The 21,943-nt window shown below is 52.8% G+C and overlaps 3 protein-coding genes across 3 annotated transcripts; 1 reads left to right on the top strand and 2 right to left on the bottom strand.

Annotated features, from left to right (window-relative positions):
* Positions 1–237: 237 nt before the first annotated feature.
* LOC144092143 (phenolphthiocerol/phthiocerol polyketide synthase subunit C-like) lies at positions 238–6,931 on the top strand. The gene is made up of 7 exons (XM_077624930.1): positions 238–351; positions 919–991; positions 1,079–1,232; positions 1,345–1,505; positions 1,583–1,789; positions 1,950–2,131; positions 2,222–6,931. The coding sequence occupies exons 2-7, from the start codon at positions 934–936 to the stop codon at positions 6,929–6,931; spliced, it is 5,472 nt and encodes a 1,823-aa protein (XP_077481056.1). The 5' UTR covers positions 238–351; positions 919–933.
* A 49-nt stretch (positions 6,932–6,980) lies between these two features.
* Positions 6,981–14,651, bottom strand: pks1 (polyketide synthase 1). Its single transcript, XM_077624929.1, has 6 exons — positions 14,597–14,651; positions 14,284–14,521; positions 14,056–14,216; positions 13,778–13,981; positions 13,509–13,690; positions 6,981–12,526 (listed from the first exon to the last, which is right to left on the bottom strand). Exons 1-6 carry the CDS (start codon positions 14,649–14,651, stop codon positions 6,989–6,991), a joined length of 6,378 nt encoding a protein of 2,125 aa, XP_077481055.1. The 3' UTR covers positions 6,981–6,988.
* A 163-nt stretch (positions 14,652–14,814) lies between these two features.
* LOC144091482 (ATP-dependent zinc metalloprotease YME1L1-like) lies at positions 14,815–21,730 on the bottom strand. The gene is made up of 18 exons (XM_077623841.1): positions 21,505–21,730; positions 20,543–20,662; positions 20,285–20,453; positions 20,114–20,209; positions 19,926–20,035; positions 18,762–18,912; positions 18,597–18,680; positions 18,154–18,327; positions 17,856–18,008; positions 17,652–17,784; positions 17,509–17,571; positions 17,271–17,383; positions 17,032–17,187; positions 16,290–16,441; positions 16,088–16,214; positions 15,932–16,005; positions 15,774–15,860; positions 14,815–15,241 (listed from the first exon to the last, which is right to left on the bottom strand). Exons 1-18 carry the CDS (start codon positions 21,535–21,537, stop codon positions 15,101–15,103), a joined length of 2,136 nt encoding a protein of 711 aa, XP_077479967.1. The 5' UTR covers positions 21,538–21,730; the 3' UTR covers positions 14,815–15,100.
* Positions 21,731–21,943: the final 213 nt, after the last annotated feature.

The raw sequence follows: 21,943 nt of genomic DNA, 5'->3' as shown, positions 1-21,943 counted from the left end.
AAAAACAAAGTGAGCTCATCGCATTCTTCCCCGATGAAGTCGGCCCGAATGACATCACTGAGAATTAATCCAGTTGAAGTGGGAGGGATGGCAGCGTAGAAAGGACGGCTGGACACCGTGAGATTGGACACCTGTCAATCACATTGGCACTGTTAAAATGTCATTGAATCTGGTTGGGGCAGATTTTTCACTGAAGTATAAAATAAAAACATTTCCGTCTGTTCGATGATTAGATTGCTTGGATGCGGGCGAGTTGACATGGTTTTTGGATGCCGATAAACTTGAAAACTGAATTTGAGGAAAAACGCCAGTGACTTTTTACCAAGTGATTTTGACTTTGCAGTATCTTTGGTAAGTTGTTTATTTTTCAAAATCTTTTGATGGCAGCTGTCAAATATCAAAAAAATTCAAATCTGAAAATTGGATATGACAAACAACTTGAGATGTGGCGATGAATAAGGATATAAGTGGTTGTTTCATAATATTAAATTGAATGATACAAGTATAATGAATTTTATTATACCTGTATCATGACAATAAAAGCATTCAATTCAATATGGCAGTACATTTAAAAGGATGCTATTGACTCATTGTTTTCAATCTTAGTTGAAAATCACCCAAGTGGCCCAAATGTATTTTTTTAATTGGGTTATCTCCGATGGCGAGAAGGAAGGGTTAGGGGACAAAATGGAGTCCTAGACTCGGCCTGGTTGAAATTCAAAGACCGGACGAGCGTCTCCGATAAACTTCCGTCTGGCGTATCGTATTGATTTCTTCATTTACTCTGCGGAGAGGCCTATTGGCTGTCCCTCGCCCATTAATGTTAGATGAGCGAGTGGTCGTGTGAGATAGAGAAGGTGGGCGGGGCCTTCTGGGCCAAAAGAGGACTAATGAGCACCTGTCAATCGCCTTCGTCAGACGCGCCGGTCGAGCATGGAGGGTCCCGAGGACGCCATCGCCGTGGTGGGCATCGGCTGCAACTTCCCAGGAGGTAAGGCGCCTGCATAAAATGGCCATCAAAGGGACCTCCGGCGACCAATCCATTTACAGCCGCTCTCGGAAATGTATTTCTCGCCAGGCGAAGGCCTGGAAAACTTCTGGAAGGTTCTGGTGAGCGGTCGCAATTGTTCGGCGTCCATTCCCCGGGAGAGGTTCGACTCGTCGGCCTGGTACGACCCGGACGACAACAAGGCGGGCAAGTCGCGCACTGACAAGGCCGCCCTCATGGACGGGTAAGAAAGCAAATGTGGCCTCTCGTCACCTCTTGTCGCCTGTGGGCCAACCAGATTTCAAGCTCTTCCTTGTTCCTTCTTCCTTCTTCCTTGTTCCCGCCCCCTTTGGCAGTTTCAACCACTTCGACCACAAGTTCTTTGGCATCGGTGACAGCGAGGTGGAAACTATGGACCCTCAGCAGAAGCAGCTCCTTCAATGCGTCTACCGAGCTCTGGAGAACGCCGGGCTTCCCATGGAAAAGGCCAGCGGGACCAGAACCGGAGTCTACTTTGGTAAAAAGAAGAAAAAAAAATGAAAAGGAAGCTGGAATGCTCACCTGTCATGCCAATTGACGGCGCCGTCCCAACAGGCCTGATGAACCGAGACTACGAAACCACCGCGGCTCACATGGCGCCCGGCACCATCAACCACTGGACGGGGGCGGGCCTGGCCATGAGCATCGCCGCCAACAGGGTCTCCTACGTCTTCGACTTCACCGGGCCGTCCTTCGCCCTGGACTGCGCCTGCTCCTCCTCCCTGGTGGCCCTCCATCAGGCTTGCCAGGCCATCAGACACGGTGGGTTTCGGCCGGGACGACTCCCACGAGCGTTCCCTCCTTCTTGGCCCGTGTCGATGACGGGAATGGCATCGTAAATGCGGGTCATTGGGGGGGGGAAAAGATGATTTTTGTTGGAGGATGGACAAAAGAATGGTGCGTGGTCCTCCCGTGTGGTCAGGCGACTGCGAAATGGCGGTGTGCGGCGGCGTCAACTGCATCATCGAACCCCGGGTGTTCGTGGCCCTCAGCAAGGCCAAGATGATCTCCCCGGACGGGACCAGCAAGCCTTTCTCCAGCAAGGCCGACGGCTACGGCAGAGGGGAAGGATGCGGCGTGGTTCTCCTCAAGCCCGTGAGCAAGGTGAGCCGGGCTTTTTTTTTTTTATCATCGGGGCTGGCGTCGATCCGGAGGCCCCGACGTAATCGCCTTCCTCGTCCGTACCCCCACCAGGCCTTACGGGACCGGGATCACATCTGGGGGGTGATCGGCAAGAGCGCCGTCAACCAGGACGGGCGCTCCGTCTCCCCGATCACCAAGCCGTCGGCGACGCAGCAGGAGGCGCTCCTGCGGACGGTCTACTCCGAGCGGGACCTGGCCGACGTGCAGTACGTGGAGGCCCACGGCACCGGGACCCGGGTGGGAGACCCCACCGAGGCGGCCAGCCTATCCCGCGTGGTGGCCGGAGCTCGGACCCGGGCCCTGCGGATCGGCTCGGTCAAGGGCAACATCGGACACACGGAATCGGCGGCCGGCGTGGCCAGCCTCGTCAAGGTGCTCCTCATGATGAAGCACGAGACTTTCGTACCTTCCCTTTTCTACTCGGAGAAGACGGCTGGCGTGGACTTGAAGGCTTTGAACATGCGGGTGGTCGAGGAAGTGGAAAAGTGGGAAGCCGGCGAAGGCCGGGTGGCGGGGATCAACAATTTCGGCTTTGGCGGCACCAACGCCCACGTCGTGGTCAGACAGCATCGCTCGCCGTCATCGCCGCCGCTGTTGCCGACCGCCGTCAACAACGGCGGCGGCAAGCTGAAATATTTCATCATGTCGGCCAACTCACCAAAGTCTCTGGCCCTCACGCTGGAAGACACCGCCCAACGTCTGCAGGACGACACGGATCTGGACGGTCTGTTGTACACGGCCGCCTGCAGGAGGAGCCACCTCAAGCACAGGTACCGACGGGCCTTTGCGGTTTCGTCCGTGGGAGACCTCGGGCAGAAGCTCCGGGCGGCCGCCAGCCAGGACCTCCAGAGGCCTTCGCTCAATGACCCCAAGTTAGTCTTCGTCTTCTGCGGGAACGGCCTGGCCTACCACGGCATGTGCAAGCAGCTGCTCCGACGCGAGCCGGTCTTCAGGGACAAAATCCGGGAGGTTTCTCGACACTTCCGCAAACTCGGCGGGCTTGACATCCTGGACGCTCTGGAAAGCCAGACGGAACCCGGCGACTTTGGCCAACCGGACGTGGCCCAGCCGCTTCTCTTCGCTCTACAGGTGGGCGTGGTCGCTCTGCTGAGCCACTGGGGCGTCAAAGCCCACGCCGCGCTGGGACACTCGGTGGGCGAGGTGGCGGCGGCGCACTGCTCCGGACGCCTGTCCCTCGAGGACGCCCTCAAGGTCGTCCACTTCCGCAGCGTCCTCCAGAGAGAAGTCACCGAGGGCGGGATGCTGGTGATCGGCAATATGGCCGTGTCCCAGGTCCGGGCTCTCCTCCCTCCGTTCTTGGGGAAGGTTTGCGTGGCCGCCCACAACAGCCCGCGGTCCTGCACCGTCTCGGGGGACGCGGATGCCGTCGAGAGCCTTCGGGCGCAACTGAGCGGCTCGGCCAACGGCCAGAAGCTCTTCCTCCGTACCCTGGACGTCCCCGCTGCTTACCACAGTCACGTGATGGATCCCATCCTGCCCAAAATCCGGGAGGCCATCGGGTCCTTGCGGGAGAACCAGACCGGCACGCGGCTATTTTCCAGCGTCACGGGCCAGGAGGCGGAGCCGGGCGATTTCTGCACGGGCCATTACTGGGCCAGAAACGTGCGAGACCTCGTCGCCTTCCAGCGCTCGGTGGAGGCGGCCACCCGGGGCGAGGACCAGGCGGTCTTCGTTGAAATTGGTCCGAGACCGGCTCTGGGGAGGAACATCGTCGAGACTCTCGGCGAGGACGCCGCCGTGGTGGCCTCGCTGCGGCCGGGCAAAGAGCACGAGACCCTCTCGTCCGCGGTCGCCAAGCTGTTTGAGCTCGGGGTCCGCGTGGACTGGGAAAGCTTTTACTCGGGGTACGAGCAGCCGCCGCTGCATTTCCCCAGGTACCAGTTTGACTCCTCGGAGAGGGACGTCATCATCAAGGGGGCCCGGAAAAACACGGCGGGTGGTGGTCGTCGTCACCCTTTGCTCTGCGCCACGGGGACCGAGCCCAACACCTTCGACTGCGACCTCACGTCCGACTCGGCCTTCTACTTGAAGGAACACAGACACAACAAGGTGCCCATCGTCCCCGGGGCCTTCTACGCCGAGCTGGGCTTGGCGGCGTGCGCGTCTTGCGCCGAGCCCAAAGTCCCGCTCAACCGCCTGCGGCTCGGCGTGGCTTTCCACAGCCCGTTTGTGCTCACCCCGAATCCGCTGGAGATGAAGGTCCGGGTAGATCGAAAAGAGGACCGGGCCCATTTCACCGTCTTCTCCTCGGCGGCCACGTACGCGTCGGGGACGGTCACGTTCGAGAAAGAGCCGGCGGTGGAGGAGTGGCGCGTCGACCTGAGCGCCATCGCCAAAAGATGCCGATCCGTCGTGACTCATCGGGATTTTTACGGTTACCTGGCCCAGGGAGGCTTTCAGTACGGAGAGGTCTTCACCAATAAGGCCGACGTCCACTACGGGGAAGATCTGAAAGAGGCCTTTGCCCTGGTCACGGTTCCACAGGCGCTACGGTCTCAGTTGCACGAGTACTGCGTCCACCCGGTAGTGCTGGACTTCCTCATGCAGCTTCTGCCCACCACGGTCGAGCACATTTTTGCCGGCAGGCCAGGATTCCCCGCCAAGATCGGGAGCTTGACCGTTCTAGAACCCTTGCAAGAGGAGATGGCGCTCTACTTGCGGGCGGCCGACGTGGGCCCAGACCACTTCGAGGTCTGCGGGTGCTTCGCCGATCGCCACGGTCGAACCTTGGTGGAGGTCAAACATGTGTTGATCAAGCACCTCGGCAGTCGCACTCGCGTGGTCGACGAATACTTCTACCACAATGACTTTAGCGCCGTCCCAGAAAGGCTCGCCGACGATCCGCCTCCCACGGCGCTAGTCTTCGCTGACCAGATCGGGATGGCGGAAGCCCTGAAGCCCCACCTAGATCCGCGATCCAAGTATATTCCGTTGAAACGAGCCGAGGATATCCTGCTCCGTGGCTTCCCGTGGCTCTTGGCGGAGCTCCGGCTCACGGACCTTCGGGACTTTGGAGAGGTTTTGTTCTTGTGGGGCAAGGAAAACCTGGATTCCCTGGCGCCCGAAGCCGTCCTTGAGAGTCTGGCCGATTGCTGTGAAATTTTGCGGCGGGTGGTGGTGGAGCTCAAGCGAAGGGAATTCCCCAACTCCATCCGAGCGGTCACTTACCGCTGTTCCGAGCTGACGGTGGACCACGTGAATCCGGGCTTCGCCGTGGTCGGCGCGACCAGGGCGCTCCAAGCGGAAGTAGCCGAACTCTCCATCCAGTTGGTCGACCTCGACTCCGTCCGTGCCGAGGACGTGGCCGCTCTGTCCAAGGTCCTCCGAGCGTATCCGTGCGGCAATTACCCGGAACTGGTAGTCAAAGGGGGCATGGTTCTAAAACCTAGCATTGCGCGAACCCCCGCTGAACCGAGTGAGGCTTTTGAGGGTACGCTGGCGTCCGGCTTGTCCGAACCTCGCGTCCTCCGGACAGCGGATGCTTTCAAAATGAGTGACCTCAGTGCCCTTCCGGTCCACGCCGACGCGGAGCAAATGGCCGCCACGTCCGTGGAAATCTGGCCCGCCAGGTTTTGCGTCCACTCGTCAGAGTACTTCCCCGTGAGCGCCTCCCATTTGAGATTTGGCAAGACTTTGTACTGGAACCGACACTGCTCGCAGAAGCACGAGCTACTGGTGCTGGACTTCAGCGGGATCGTGACCAAGGTGGGAAAAGAGGTCCGGAAAGTCAAAGTGGGAGATCCCGTGGCTTCCTGTTACCCCTCGGTGGCGGCCGATAGGATCAGGGTCCCGCAGGAGGCGTGTTACACCACCGAACAATTGTCCTTTCTTCAGACGACGCCCTGCGTTTCCTACTTTGTGCTGGCCAGGGAAATCCTCTTCGGGGTTTTGCCGAGAGCCAAGAGCAATCTCGGAATCGTGTGTCCCGTGGCCGATTCTGCCCTGGTCAAAGTCTTGACCATTGCCTCTCAAAAGTCAGGGTGGAACGTCTTCGTCGCGGGCACAAACGGCTCGTTTGAAGACTCGCCGACTCAGATGGACGCCTTCGTAGTCCTGCCTCCGTTCGACAAAGTTTTGATGGCCCGAGTCCGCCAGTTCTCCGGCGCCAAGAGCGTCGTCCTCCTCCGTGGATCTCAGACGCAATGTCTGCTCGCCGAGGACGAGCTCCACGGTCTGGAAGATAGTGTCCACGTGCAAACGATTGACATCGCGAGTCTTTTCACCAAGGGATCGCTGTGCGCTCGAAGGGAACACGTTTATCACTGGCTTAAATCCTTAAACCTGAACAAGCGCTTTTTCCTGGACAGCTTCACTTTCCAAGGGGACGCGTCCGAGAAGATCCCCGGCTGTCCCTCGGAGACTCCGGAGTCTTACTTCCACGGTAGGAAGCTCGCCGTGGCGGTGCTAGAAAAAGGCCCGAGCGCCGGCGCCTCTAACATTCCGCTTCTGCGCTCGAAGAAGCCGCTTTTTCGAAAACAAGCCGTGTACATCGTGGCGGGCGGTCTGAGCGGGCTGGGCTTCGAAACGCTGCGGTTCATTTCTCAAAAGGGCGGTGGGGTGGTCGTCACCCTCTCCCGGAGCGAGCCCTCCGACCGGGTGCGGCGGGAGATCCGAAACGTAGAGAAGCAGTGGGGAAACAGCGTGGTGACCGTGCGGTGCGACATCAGCGCGGCCAGACAAGTCCAGGAGGCGATCCGCGCCATCCGGCTGAAGTTCCACGATTACGACAGTTGTCATTAAATATGAAAGACAGACTTATTTCAATCAAAATAAATTTAAAAAAGCCGTACACTGCGGTTATAACTCCGTGAAGTAATTGGCTGGTATTGATGGTGCTAGATGTCCAATTGATTTGGATTGAGAAGGGGTGGCATCACTCGATTGATAGTGGTTTTCCGATAGAAGGGTAGGCCGGATTTCCCGGTTGGGCGTTCCGTTCAAGATGGAGGCCGAGACCTGATCATTGGTCACCAAACTTTCCAAAGTTGCCACCGTGGTGTTCGGGTCGAGTAACGTGACCAGTGGTACGTTGAATCCCGCCTCCTGGGAAAACCTATTCTGAAGGGTCACGGCCGACATGGAGTCCACGCCCAGTGAGCCCAGAGTGGCGTGAAGGTCCAGCTCGTCCGGGCTTGAGCCGCTGACCTGGCAGATGGTCCTCCTTACATTTTCAAGCGGGGATGATAATGGAGGAAGCGGCGGATATACTCTACCCCCCTGGTCTCTTAGCTCCGCCTCCGCCAAGGCCGGCAGGCGCTCTCTGAGGAAGGCCTTTTGAAAATCAAACTTGCAAACCAGCTGCTGAGGTCTGTCGGCGAGAAGGACCTGGGCGAGTGCCGGGTGGATCTCGTCCACCTCCATGACCGTCAGCCCTTTGGCCTCCAGGTGCCGTTGAAGGGTTTTTTTGCCGCGCAGGAGGCCCAGGTTCAGGGGACCCCAGTTGATGGACTGTCCGGCCAGGCCCAGGTTCCTCCGGTAGAGGCAGAACTTGTCCAGGAAGGAATTGGCCGCCGCGTAGTTGGACTGGAACTCGTTCCCGAGGAGGGAGGAGACGGAGGAGTGGCACACAAAGTAGTCCAGGCTCTTCGCCAGCGTGGCGCGGTGGAGATTGAGAACACCGCTCACTTTGGGTTGCAAGACCTTCCGCAGGGTGGACTCGTCCAGGCTTTCGAGGGGCGCGTCGTGGAGCACGCCGGCACCGTGAAACACCCCTCCGATGGGAAAGCGCAAAGTCTCTTCGGTCTTCCTGACGGCTTCCTCCACCTGCCGCCACGCGGAAACGTCACAGCGAATGTTGGCGATGGCGACCTTGTATCGTTTCTCCAGGGCGTCCAGTTCGGATTGCGTCTCGGGGGTCGGCGCGTGCCTGCACAGCGTCACAATGCAACCGCCGCCGTTGTGGGCGATGAATTTGACCGTTTCCAGACCCAAGCCCGTGAGACCTCCGGAAACGATGTAAGCGCGGGCTTCGTTAAAAAGAGCTCTCGGCTTTTGGAGCGGGGCGATGTCCGACAGCTGGCAGTTGGGCGCGCCGCCTTCCAGAACCACTTGACGCACGGTTTTGGTGGAAAAGTAGGAGTCGTAAACTCCGCCCTTCGCCTGAAACGTCACCGTTTTGATGGGTAGCGAGTCGCCATCGAAGCCAAGTGATGAGAGCCACTTGGAGATGGCCACGCCTTGTGCTTTCAGGTAAGCTCTTTGAAGAACATGAGACACGTGGATCACATGGACCAGGCCGCTCTTTGCGGGCCAGCATGGAGATGGCGGGTCACTACCGCACACGTAAACTAAGTGACAGTCGTGGAGGTCCAAGTCACTCAAGTCTCGCTGGGATTCGTCAAACGGCGGCAAGAGGACGAGGGCGTGACACGGATCAGGGCTGGGATCTCCCTTGGACAAACGGGCCACGCAAGATACGTTCCACCCGGATCGGTTGGCCGTCAAGGCCAAGACTTTTGTAAATGCGGACGCTAAATCCGGGGCGATAATGCTCATTTTTTTCCGTCTTGGCTTGGCGGCGGGAAGAGTACGCTGAAGAATCTCCCAGGCCAAAATACAGAAGGACACGCAGGGGCATTCTTTTAAGAATGGAAGTTTCTCTGCCGGGTAGCACGCAGAACCCGGAACGACGACCCTCGCCGCCGCCTCGATCGGGTAAGTCGACGCGACGCGGTCGCCGGCTCTTAAGTGACGAACGTCTTTCCCGACCACCGTTATGACGCCGCCAAAATCGAGGGCCAGGAGCGTGTGATGGTGCGCCGTGCGGTCGTTCCAATACAAGGTGGTCCCAAAACGGAGGTGCGAGAAGGTCACGGGGAAATAATCGGAAGAATGCACGCACACATTAGTGACCCGAACCTTCACCGATCCCTCCGGAACCGTCTCGTCGTTGGTGCCATCGCCAGTAGCGCTCAAATCTTCAATTCTGTAAGGATGACTGGTCTGCAGGACAAAGTCTCTCAGGGATTTGAGGTCACCTTTCGAGGGAAGCGTGTCTAACATTGGGGTACGTGTAATTCTGGTCGTCGACACCCGTCCTCGACCGACGACGACCTCTGGTTCTCTGCAAGAGTTGAGGACCCCGACGAGAGCTTCCACGTCCGTCGCGGTAAGGGACGTCAGGTCGATGAGCTGAAAAGAGATGCTCGGTACTTCGACCGCAAAAGCCCTGGTCATTCCGGACAGCGCAAAAGCGGCAGTCACGCAGTCTGCTGTCTTCTCCGTGGATCTGTAGGTGATCACCCGCACGGCACAAGATCGTCGGCGCTCTTTCAAGGTCAAAACGATCTGCCGGAAGGACTCGCAGCAGGCCACGGAACGGTCCAGAAGGCGAGGAGCTGGCAAGTGGCCGAGATCCTCGGCGGGCCAGATGTAGAGAACGTCTCTCACGGAGTCGTCGCCGAGAACAATGTCTCGGAGTTGGCCCGGCGTCCAGGTCTCTCTGTCCTCCACCCAGCGCGACTCTGGGTGCAAGTACGGGCCGAGGGCTTCGGCGAGGCCTAGTTTGTCCGCAAAGACTAACGCTTGTATCTTCGTGTCGCAATTTGACTCGTTTGGAATGGGAATTGTTTCGTTGTGGAAAAACACCGAGGGAGGAACGCGCGAGGAACCTCCCAGGAACTCCACTTGCACTTCCCGAAGCTCCACCAGTACTTTCCCATCTTTGGTAGCAAAGCAGCCGCACACTTTTAGGAGGTCTGGGGTTTTTTCGGTGACGCGCATGTAGATGACAACATCTTCTGGCAGCGGCCCCGAAACCACGACGCTACCAATAGCTGTGGGGAAGGCCGGCTTCTCCGAGAGATCCCGGGAGGCTACGGCGGCGGTCATTTGCAAGAAACAGTCCAAAAGCACGGGATGGATGGTATGATGGCGGAGATGCCGGAAGAGTTCTTTCGGGATGTGGATTGTCGTCAGCGCCTCTTGAAATTCCTCTCCCAGATGCACGTTGGCGAGGTGTTTAAAAACGGAGCCGTGTTCAAATCTGGCTCTGGAAAGGATGGCGTAAAATTCTTCGCTCGTCACGATGGAAGTACACCTTCTCAAGATTCCCTCTGGGCAAATAGTCGGCTCTTCGACGACAGCCGGTCCGTCGGTGCACCTGAAAGTCCCCGAGGCGTGAGTGGCGGCAGGGGAACCTATCGTGAAGAGACCTTCGGTCTCCGTCAGCCTGACTTTTAAGGGGCCGCCGTCGGTGCCGAGCAGGTGATGGAACCTCACGCTGAGCTGGAGGCAGGAAGCGGATCTCTTCGGACTGACGTGCGCCAACACGGAAGCGAAAGCTAGCTCCACGTAGAAAGCGCCGGGGACGACGGCGACGCCGTCGTGTTTGTGCTGGGCCAGATAGTCCGCCGTCAAATGGCACGTGTACTCGTCGCGGTCCCCCCTTATCGGGGATATCGACGAATGAGGTGGGGAAGGTGATGGCTCTAGTAATTTTCTGACCTCCTCAAAACTCCTCTTCTTTCCGTGGTCAAAATGATAGACCGGGAACTCCGTGGGCCAAGTCTCGTAACCTCGGTAGAGGGTTTCCCAGCTCACCTGGACCCCCAGCTCGAACAGTTTGCCCAACGTGGACAAGAGGCTTTCGTATTCTTTGTGCGCTTGAACAGAGGACAGAACCGTGAAGTCGTTTCCTAGCGTCTCCCGGATGTATTTGTGGAGAGCCTTGCGAGGGCCAATCTCCAAAAATACCAGGTTTGTGCTTGACCGGTTGTCCTTGGCAACGGCACGCAGCGTTTGCTCAAACAAAACGGGTTCCCTGATGTTCTTGGCCCAATAGCTTCCATTTCCAAAGTCACCAGCAACGTATTTCCCTCCCGTCACCGTGGAGAATAGATCACACTCCATGTTGTGGACAGCCAAATCACCCAAAATACTCCTAACATCCTGGAGGATGGGCTCCATGAGATGACTGTGGTAAGCCGCCGGCACATCCAAGGTATGGAGAAAGATCTCGTCGGCGTACGCGCTGGACAGCTTGTCCTGTAGGGCATCCACGGCGGCCTCGTCTCCTGACAGAGTGCAAGAGCGCGGACTGTTAAAAGCGGCCAGGCTGACATCCTTGGAGAAGTCCTGGAGGATGTCCAAGACGTTCTCCAGGAGGACGTTTCCCACCGCGAGCATCTTCCCCGCGGCGACGCTACTTTGGAGCACGCTGCGGTGAAACACCACGTCGACGGCATCTTCGAGAGACAAGAGGCCCGAGCAGTGAGCGGCGGACACCTCGCCTAGCGAGTGTCCCAGCGCGGCGGCGGGTTTGACGCCCAAGTGCTTCAGGAAGGTCGTCAAGGCCACCTGAATGGCAAAAAGCAGAGGCTGGACCACGTCCGGCCGGCGCAGATCGGCCGTGGACTCTCCGCAGAGGTAGCGACTGATTCCCAAGTGTGGGTTTTTTTTCTGCAAGAGGACCTCCACCTCCAGGACTTTTTCTTTGAAAACGGGAACGGCGCTAAAGAGCTCTTCGCACATGCCGTCAAAGGCCACGCCGTTTCCGCTGAAAACAAACACCACTTCCGCTTTTGACTTTGCGGGTGCCACGCGAGCCTCCAACAGCGACGCTAGCCGTCGGCGTAGATCCGAAAGGGTCGGCGTCACGACGACCTTGCGATATTTGTGCTTGGCGTGGCTCCGCCCACAAGCCGAGGTGTAGGATAGAGCTTGTAGGTCGACCGCCTGACCCTCGACGAGCCTCCCGTGGGTGTCGCGGAGAGATCTGATTAGGGATTGCTCCGAGGCTGCGGAAGTGACAAAAACTTGAAGGCCTTCTTTCGGGATCCGGTCCAGGTTTTCCCTTTGGTCATGCTCTCTCAGAATGGCGTGGGCATTGGTGCCTCCAAATCCAAAACTGTTAATCCCAGCGACTCGAATCCGTGAGCCGTTTGTGGTCCACTTCTGCGCTTTTGTGGGAATGTCGATTCCCAAGACTTTAGCGTCGATGCTAGCGCCGTCTCGGGAGTAGAACAGAGACGGAACGAGGGTCCGGTGCTTCATCATGAGGAGCACCTTGATAAGTCCGGCGACCCCGGCCGCAGATTCCGCGTGTCCGATGTTTCCCTTCACGGAACCCATCCAGAGAACGCGTCGGCGGCCGGGGCCGCCTCGGGCCAGGGCGTCGGAGATGCTCGCCGCTTCCGTGGGATCCCCGACGGGGGTTCCGGTTCCGTGGGCCTCGATATACTGGACTTCGGCCAGGTCCCGCTCCGAGTACATTCGTCTCAGCAGCTCTTCCTGTTGACGCCAGGACGGCTTGGTGATGGGCGAAACGGAGCGTCCGTCTTGGTTGACGCACGTTTTGGCCACGACGCCCCAAATTTTGTTGCGGTCTCGCAAGGCCTATAAATTGCGCAAAGCGAAAGACTCTTAGACGGACGGAACTTCTGCCATGTGGGTTAGGTTCGGGTGTACCGCGAGATTTCAGTGAAGGCCTCTGTGGACGCCCTTTGAAAACTCCTTGAATTACGAATGACGTCTTAAATGCGAATTATGACTTTTGCTTCGGAGATGCGTTTCAAATTTGCGGACTCTGGACAATATTTTGTTTAGTATTAGCGTTGCCCGTACGTATTTAGCGATGGGTAAAACAATCATTTGAAATAAAATGCATGAATTCATTGGGAAAATGCAATCAATTATAATGAAATTGACAAAATACACTTGATAAAAACACATTGATATCTGACACATTGATAAGAGGAATTAAATGATAAGTGTGGCCTGAGGGGGGTTTGTCTTTGGCTACAATTGACAACAATAGACTGGGACAACTGGGGACTGGGAAACTGGGGACTGGGAAGCTGGGGACTGGGAAGCTGGGGACTGGGAAACTGGGACAAATTTCTCTTTTACTTACCGCCACAACACATATATGAACAGGGCTAGAAAGGATTGAGTCAAGATAACGTGGTGATGTCAGCTAATCAGCCTTAGCATGTGTAACTGGGAAAAATTGGACTTCAATTATAAATGGGGCCTGAGTGTGTTTTGTTGTTATTCTTTGGTTTGTTTTGTAAATGTCTTGTGGCCTCAGATAGGTCAAGTCTTTGGCTACCATTAACAGCAATAGACTGGGACAAGTGGGACCTGAGACTGGGGAACTGGGACAAATTTCACAAATGTCTCTTTGAATGACCTCCACAACACATAGCATTTGCACAGGGCTAGCAGGGACTGAGTTAAGATAATGTGATGATGGGAGCTAACCAGACTTGGCATGTGTAACTGGGTTTAGTCTAGTCTCTATCTCATTAGGATGGGGAAGGGGGCCCTTGAAAAACGTCTGGACAAGGTCCGAACGAGAAAAATGCAAAAGACTCACGTTTTTGAGGGCTTTGAGAAGAAGGACGCCGCATCCTTCGCCTCTTCCGTAGCCATCCGCCTGGCTCGAGAAGGGCTTGCTGGTGCCTTGGGGCGAGATCATCCTGGCCTTACTCAGGGCCACAAAAACTTGAGGATCCAAGATGCAGTTGACGCCACCGCACAGTGCCATCTCACAGTCCCCTAAACACAAGAGTTGAAAGAAAAATGAAATAAACCGTCAACGTGGGATGCTCACCTCATCTCGCGTAACCCAGCAAATAAACATACCTTGCCTTATGGCCTGACAGGCCACGTGCAGAGCCACCATAGAAGAAGAACAGGCACTGTCCACGGCAAAGGACGGGCCCACCAGATTGAAAACGTAGGAGATCCTGTTGGCGGCCATGCTGGTCGCCGTCCCCGTGGCGTCATAGTGAGCGATAGAGGCGGGACTGTTGCTTCGCAGTATCTCGTAGTCTTTGTTCATTAGACCTGCCAATCAGACGGCGCTCTTTGTTAAATTGCCACCTGGGATTTTGGTGTCGCGGGATAAATGGGATAATGACCGATATAAACGCCGGTCGGGCTTCCGCTGATGCGCTCCATGGGGATGGCGGCATCCTCCAAGGCCCTGAAGGTGCACTCAAGTAGCAGCTTGTGCTGAGGGTCCATGACGTCGGCCTCCGCCTCCGCCAGGCCGAAAAAATGGTGGTCAAACTCGTTTAACCTGAAATGGACAGCGAGCGGAAGTTAACATTTGAAGGTTCCAGCTTCACAAATTGCTTCATAATTACCCGTCAATAAGAGCAGCTTTGCGGGTGTGCGTCTTTCCAGGTTTACTTCCGTCCGGATCGTACCAGGAGGCCATGTCGAAGCGTTCGGGTGGAATATCCACAACACAGTTTTGGCCTTCCAGTAGAACCTTCCAGAAATTTTCCAGGCCTTCACCTAAAGAGCATGTTAAGCAGTGTGCAGACACAATTGACGTTTTAGCTGGATATTCTTTCTTCGTGAGCAGGATCCATTCTTGCCCTGACTAGAAGATCATAAATTTCACTCCATTTGCAAGACCAAAATCGAAAAATAAAAGAGAAAAAGCACAGGTACCTCCAGGAAAGTTGCATCCGATCCCGATGACGGCGATGTCCAGTTCTGCATCCATTCTGTCCTTCCTTCCAGCCTTTGACTCTCAAGATCTACTTTATTCCCCACTTATAAATCCTCAAAAGGGGGCGGCGCAATCGATGCGTGACGCTAATCGCAGGCTCGGTAATGACAATAACGACCTGTCGCGCGTGATACCCTCCGTTCAAAAGAAACAATGGTCGGTTTGAGTGAGCTTTATTTGAGAAATTCATGAATAAACTGCACTTCAATAAATAAAAAGTAGCTGTTCTAAGGACCCGTTTATACAAATGTCGACTTCTAAATGAGGTAACCGAAGATGATGTGGTTATTTTTGTTCGTATTCCTCCAAATGAAGATCTTGTGGTCCAATCCCACCTTAATATTTCATGAAATTCAACTTAAAATGAGCTAGAAAAATCAGCAGAATTGTCAACGAAGCCAGGTGGTTGCAGTATTTACATTAAAGTATCATCTCCGTGGAGCTTAAAGGTTCAGCTGTTTCCCCTCCAGAACCATCTGGATCTCTTTGGCATCCAGAGTCTCATACCTGAGGAGGGCGTCCGCTAGCTTCTTGTGCTCCTTTTTGTAGGTCGTCAGGACGTTCTTGGCCCGTTCGTACGAGTCCTGGAACGGAACGGAAACGTCAAGCGGGGGAGTCCACGATAATTTGATATTGGATTCATTGTTGGCCTCAAAATGGTGAGTCTTTTAAACTACATGCAATTGAATTAAGAACAAAAAAAAAACAGAAAAAAACTTTTTTTTTTCATTTGTAATTATCCAATAAAAAAAAACAAGGAATACAGTCAATAGTCTGAGCGCTCTGTAGTACAGGAAAAAAAACCTGATTTATAGATTTAACAATATTTTTTTCATTCAATATATTTTTAAATATACCGTATTTTCACGACTATAAGGCGCACTTAAGTCTTAAATTTTCTCCAAAATAGAAAGGCCGCCTTATAATCCAGTGTACCTTTATATATGGAAAAAAAATTAAAATGTCTCATTCATTGAGGGTGCGCCTTATAATGCGGTGCGCCTTATAGTCGTGAAAATACGGTATGTATTTGAATTTTTTTTTAATTAATACTTTTTTTTTTTACCTCTCTAGTGATTTGTTGTGGCCCTTTCGTCTGCTTTGGGTAAAACTTACTTTTAACAGCGTCCTGACTTCCTGTTCGATGGCGGCTTGCGTCTCGGGACTTTGTTTGGTGACGTCGCCGTAAGTCATGACGCCCAGCTGCAAACATCCCAGGGTTAAATGGTGGCATTGCGCTTCCCCTAAAAACATGAAATGGGCGAGCTACGGACCTTATCGCTCATGCCGAATCTGGTCACCATCATCTTGGCGATTTTGGTCGCCCCGTCAAAGTCGTTGGATGCGCCTTAAAGAGAAGGAGGAGGATTCGAGTGAGCTGTTGTCCCTGACAAAGGAGCACCCGTCTGCATTTTGGAGGGTTTTCCCACCGGTGGTGATGTAATCATCTCCAAAAATGAGCTCTTCCGCCACGCGCCCGCCCATGCTGACGTCCATCTGGGCTAAGAGTTGCGCCCGGGTTTCACTCCAACGGTCGTTCTCCGGCAGAAGGGACACCTAAGGGGTCGAGGACGCCGCGTGAGACGTGAGGACAAAATGTGAAAAAAAAAAAGAAATAAAAACAGGACTGACGTGTCCCAGCGTGGGTCCCCGCGGCATGATGGTGGCCTTGTTGATGGGCATAGCGTGCTTGGTGTAGTACGCCACAATGGCGTGTCCCGACTCGTGGTAAGCCGTGATGGTCTTGTTCTTCTTGTCGATTTCCACGCTTCTCCTCTCGGGTCCTGGGATCAACAATGTCAGGCGTCAGGACGAACGAACCAATATGGTGGAGAAAAAAAATGTAATGATGTATACAGGAAATTGCCTTCCTGAGGCAACGCGTGGATTTTTGCCCAGACCGTGACAACGGGCGACCAAAAGACCGGCGACCAAAAGACCGACGACCAAAAGACCGGCGACAAAACAAGGTAAAACAAGACGGTCTACGCATCAATAAAAGCCAACAATGGCCATGAGCAGTTTCACTGAGCCCACGTGAGAGTGTAGAAGAGTTTGTATGTACATGCGCTGCCCCTTTAAGAAGCGATGTGAGTCAGGGTCTTAACAAGTTCTCCAACAAAAAAAACAATAAAAGTCCGGGAAATTTGGAGCTTTTCTTTAGCCTGATAATTAATAGGGCATTAAGTATGACTAAATAGTCATTCGCAGTTTGTATTTAGGGAATTTGAGCAACGATTTCAATGGTAATTATCAATAACCTTCCGGGCGACCAAAAGACTGGCGACCAATCGACCGTGTACCATTTTTGTCGGATCGCAATAATGTGAGATGGTGTGGTCCGAATTGGCCAATTGTTTGCCGGCTGGCTCACCCATGATGATCTTGTCCTTAGCAAACTCCAGTTCCTTCATGGTGACCATCTCTTTCCCGTCCACCGCCGCCTTGAGGGCGGCCTGGTTGACCAAGTTTTCCAGCTCGGCTCCCGAGAAGCCCACCGTGCCTCGGGCGATAATCTCGGGCTCCACCACTGCGTCGCGACAAAGAGCATTGTCGGCAAACAACGAGAAGCTTCATTCCAGACAAAATGAGAGGCGCCCCATGGAAACTTACCAGAGTCCACTTTGATTTTAGCCAAATACAAGTTGAGAATCTCGGTGCGTCCCTTGACGTCGGGTCGGGGGACCGTCACCTGCATGTCGAAGCGGCCCGGTCGCACCAGGGCGCTGAGGTTGAGCGGAAAAAATGTCAACTCACAGTATCGGGATTTTGGAAAATTGGCTGCTAAAATGCCGTCGGAGGTTCCAGGGATAGAACTTGGCTTCATATTTTTGTAGAAGAGGAAACTTACTGATCGAGCGCCTCGGCGAAGTTGGTGGCGCCGATGACGATGACGCCCTCGTTTGGCTTGAACCTGGGAAAAATAAACAGCCAGATCCCAACGTGACGACCAATTTTAGGAGAGAGCGTCGCTTCTCCGAGGGACAGACTGACCCGTCCATTTCGGCCAGCAGCTGGTTAATGGTCTGCCGCGAGTACGGATGCATGGGCGACTCGATCCTCTTCCCACCGACGCTGTCCAGTTCGTCGATGAAGATGACGCAGGGTGCGTTGGCTTTGGCCTCCTCTGGAAAAACGGACAACGTGTCGTGACGAGGTTTTTGCCAAGCGGGCCGTCGCCTTGAAACTCAAACTCACTGAAGAGGTTCCTTATGCGGCTGGCGCCCACTCCCACGAACATCTCGTCGAACTCGGAGCCCGACGCGTAGTAGAAAGGCACGTCGGCCTCGCCGGCTAGCGCTCGGGCGAGCAGCGTCTTCCCGGTCCCGGGGGGTCCCACCAAGAGGATCCCTGGAGGCCGTCAAATTGGATTGGACAATGAGTAAACAAACAAGAACGACAGCTGAAAATGCCATCAAACCAACAAAATGGGACCCCACAAATCAGCAAAAACAAAAACAAAGTTAGACCACAGAGGAAATGAAATGTAGGCTACCTTTGGGCAGCTTGCCGCCTAGAACGGTAAACTTTTGAGGGTTCCTGAGGAACTCCACCACATCCTGCAGCTCGTTCTTCGCCTCCTCCACTCCCTTGACGTGTTCGAAAGTCACATTCTTCATCTGGACCGGGTCGATGCCAGAATCCAGGCCCGTCGTGGTGCGGAACCTCACTGCGGAAAGGAAAAGCGGCTCAGCGCTTGTGGCATATTCCACAAATTACAACCAAGACAGTTCAGTCTTGACTTTGGATTACCTCCTAGTTTTGCATATACACGCTACCTAGCTACCATTGCACCATTGTACCTTCCTTTGCAAAACAAGATAGATTCGGGTATGACTAGCCAAAATGTGATCCACCTCTTTGGTGTTATTGTGGAATTCATAAGTCAAGGTGAATTTGAGAGGAGGAAAAAGGAAAAATCAGAAAAGGAGCCTTTACCCGAGAGAAAAGGGGCTCTGGACAGTCCGTAAATGCCCAGCAGGAGAAGCACCAAAAGGAACAGCCTCGTTCTCCTCAGTGAATCTGAAAAGAAAAAAAAAATGAAATAAAAATACACACAAAAAATAAGGAGTTACACTGAGAAAATGTCAGCGGCTCGCTCGCCTTGCGTCTTTTGCGTGAAGGCCTGCGAGCGTATGAAACCCTCGGAGAAGCCCGACTTGAAGGCCTCCGCTTGGTTATCCGGAAGGTTCCTGCTCTTTGTAAGTTGGTCCAACGACTGAAATTCTCCTGCTTTTTCCCTGTTCAGAAAACCCTACAAAAGATATAATCAATGCAAAAATTATCTTGGTTAGAGGTTAGAGGCTTTTTTTAACTCTACTTATACAGACGCTCCCCTACTTACGAACATTCGAGTTGCGAACAACGGTACATACGAACACGTCTGCGAATATGGTAAATGTTGAAAAATGTTCGGAAAGAGATGCTGTAAGTTCGATTTTGTATTGCGCGCCTTTTTCCGAGTAGTGCTTCTTTCCGCTGCTAATACCGACGCTTGGCGCTGTGAGAGGGAGGAGGCTCAGCAACGTGTCGAGGAGGAGGAGGAGGAGGAGGAGGAGGAGGAGGAGGAGGAGGAGGAGGAGGAGGAGGAGGAGGAGGAGGAGGAGGAAGAAGAAACGCCTGTACCCATGAAGAAATTCGCTCATAGATAAAGCCATTGCACTCTTGGAGCAGCAAGACCCAAATATTGAATGTTGCACAAAGGTTGCAAATCAATTGAATGATGTCATCCAGTGCTACCTCATCATTTATGATGAAAAAAGAAGAAAACTGTGCAATCGTTGTTAGATCGCTTCTTTGGGCCACTTTCTAGTAAATCCTCCAAGGAAGATACTCATCAAGCCTCATCTCCTTCTCCTCGACCCTCAACTTCTTCCTGCATTGAAGTTACGGAGGAGGAAGTCACTTTTGAAGCCCATTCCAGCGACGACAAAGACCCTCTCATGACATAAAATCCTCCTCTTCCTCCTCCTCCTCCTCCATCATCTCCTTAAGCATCGAGTACATCTTCCAAAAGTAAGTTAAACTTCATTTCATTTATCTTATTACGTACATGTACATACTGTGTGTTACTTATACAAGCCTTAAACATACTTATATAAACCTTCAATATACTTATATAGGCCTTAAACATAAATTATAATACGAAATATAGCACTGAAGCAACTTACGAACAAATTAACCATACGAACGATCGCTCGGAACGTAACTCGTTCGTAAGTAGGGGAGCGTCTGTATGTTTATTAACACAAAATGTGGCCTCCCAACCTTCATGAAAACCGACGGGAAGAGGTCCAACTCGGTTGGAGTTTCATCACCGGATGTCGTCCGTCTGGCCTTATTTCTGAGAGTCTTGAAACCTCGAACCTGGAACCAAACTGAAGGAACCCACAAGCATTTTTTTTGTTTTTAATACCTCATTTGCACACACATCTTATTCACCAAAATGTCCTTACGGGGTAAAAACCGAAGCTCGGAGCCAACTTCTTGTAGAGGTCTATGGTTCTGATTGTGGAATAACGGCGAGCTAAAAAGTCTTCTGTGTGCGAACCCTGCGAAAAGCAAAATACTTACATTAGAAAAGAAAAGAGAGGTTAAATGGGGGTCATGTGACAGTCACAACTCACCGTGCCTGTTGTGAAAAAAGGTACTGGCAGAAACGTGACTGGTCCTCCACGCCGAGGGGAAGGAAGGAGGTTCCTCCGAGCCCAGCGTGGGCAGCAACCTATCCAGCACCTCATCCAGGTGACTGCCCCGAAATTCGGAGAAGCCCAAATCGCGAAGACTGGTGTTGAGCTACAAGGGGGGAAAAAACATATTTGGATTCATGTTAAACTCATACTCTGGAAATACAGTATTCTGAGAAGGACTTCAGAGCGCTTTACCTCTTTTGCGAGCGTCGAGTGCTCTGGGCTGAAGTCTTTGTGCAGAGTCTGCACCGACGCCGTGGCCGTGCTCTTGAGGGAGTGGAGGGCGCTGATGAGTTGGCCCAGGGGAACCAGCATCTGGGTTGGGGGAATTGGAGCAACACCGTCAACATTCATGTGCGGAACACATTTGTCTCTTCAATATGACTCCACATTAAATAACCTTTAAGCAAGCACGTGTCATCCTATTTTTCAGTTACTTGAATATTATTGTTTTTCTAAACAGATGTTACTTGAGTAGTTACCGTACTTTCCACACTACACTATCGCTTTAAAACATAATGACTGAATTCGCGCCACACCGTTGATTTTTTTTTTTTGCTAAACAAGTATTACTTGAGTAGTTACCGTACTTTCCACATTACTATCACGTTAAAACATAATGATTGAATTCCCACCACACCCTTTGGCCAGACTTGCATATTAAAAAAATCTGTATTTTGTTTTGTTTGGTTTATTTAATACACGTATTAGGATGCTAGCATGTTTGCCGCTAGTACATGTAACTAACTACATTAGCATCCATGTAACTCGACGTCCTCAAATGACAGTTGTGTAACCTTTAAATTGACGGACGTTTATCGACAGAACATTGAATTCCACCTTTTTCAAGCACTATTTTGAAGTGACCCCTGGCAAAAATCAAACAGTATTCCTTATTTAACATAAAACGAAAGCGCGTTGCGTCAGTTTCTTCCGAAAGTGACAAATACATATTACTAACAAGCTAATGCTAACGTTAGCCAAATATTAGCGGGCGAAAAAAACAAGAACAATGGGCCACATGAACATACACCACGACACGCAAGTGGTTAAACCGTCAAATAATTCGCCGACGGGGGAAGAAAACGACATTTACATGAAATGAGAGTACATTTGTATATTTTATCCAGCTTCGGCATACGCCATATTTCGCTTACCTGCTGTTGCTGAAAAGACGACAGGGAAAACATTTTGGCAGAACAAAAACACCAATGTGAAAAGTGAATTTACGAGAAGAGAACCTCCGTATTCTTTGGGGGGAAAAAACTGTACTTCTGAGTCGGAGTACTGTTGTTTTCCTTGTTACACAACAACTTTCGGCTGCTTTGGGCTAATGACACTGGTCCGACATCTGGTCCTGACGGAAAGAACTACAAATTGACGTAATTTCTAATCGACCCTCGACTGAATTGTCAACATTTTAATTTCTTCAAAACTTTCATAACTCCAAAATATATTGAAATTGTGTTCATAAGTCTTAACTATGTTTATTTGAAATAAAAATGTACGATGGAATTAGTTTAGAAAATAACTATACAGCGACGATTTGCCAAAAAGACTACAATCTGACGTAACAAGAATTTACCGGCATTTTGA

The sequence above is a fragment of the Stigmatopora argus genome, chromosome 17 (genome assembly GCF_051989625.1).
Source record: "Stigmatopora argus isolate UIUO_Sarg chromosome 17, RoL_Sarg_1.0, whole genome shotgun sequence".
NCBI lineage: Eukaryota > Metazoa > Chordata > Actinopteri > Syngnathiformes > Syngnathidae > Stigmatopora > Stigmatopora argus.
Note: the sequence above shows the minus strand (reverse complement) of the source record. Positions and strands in the feature narration are given on the sequence as shown.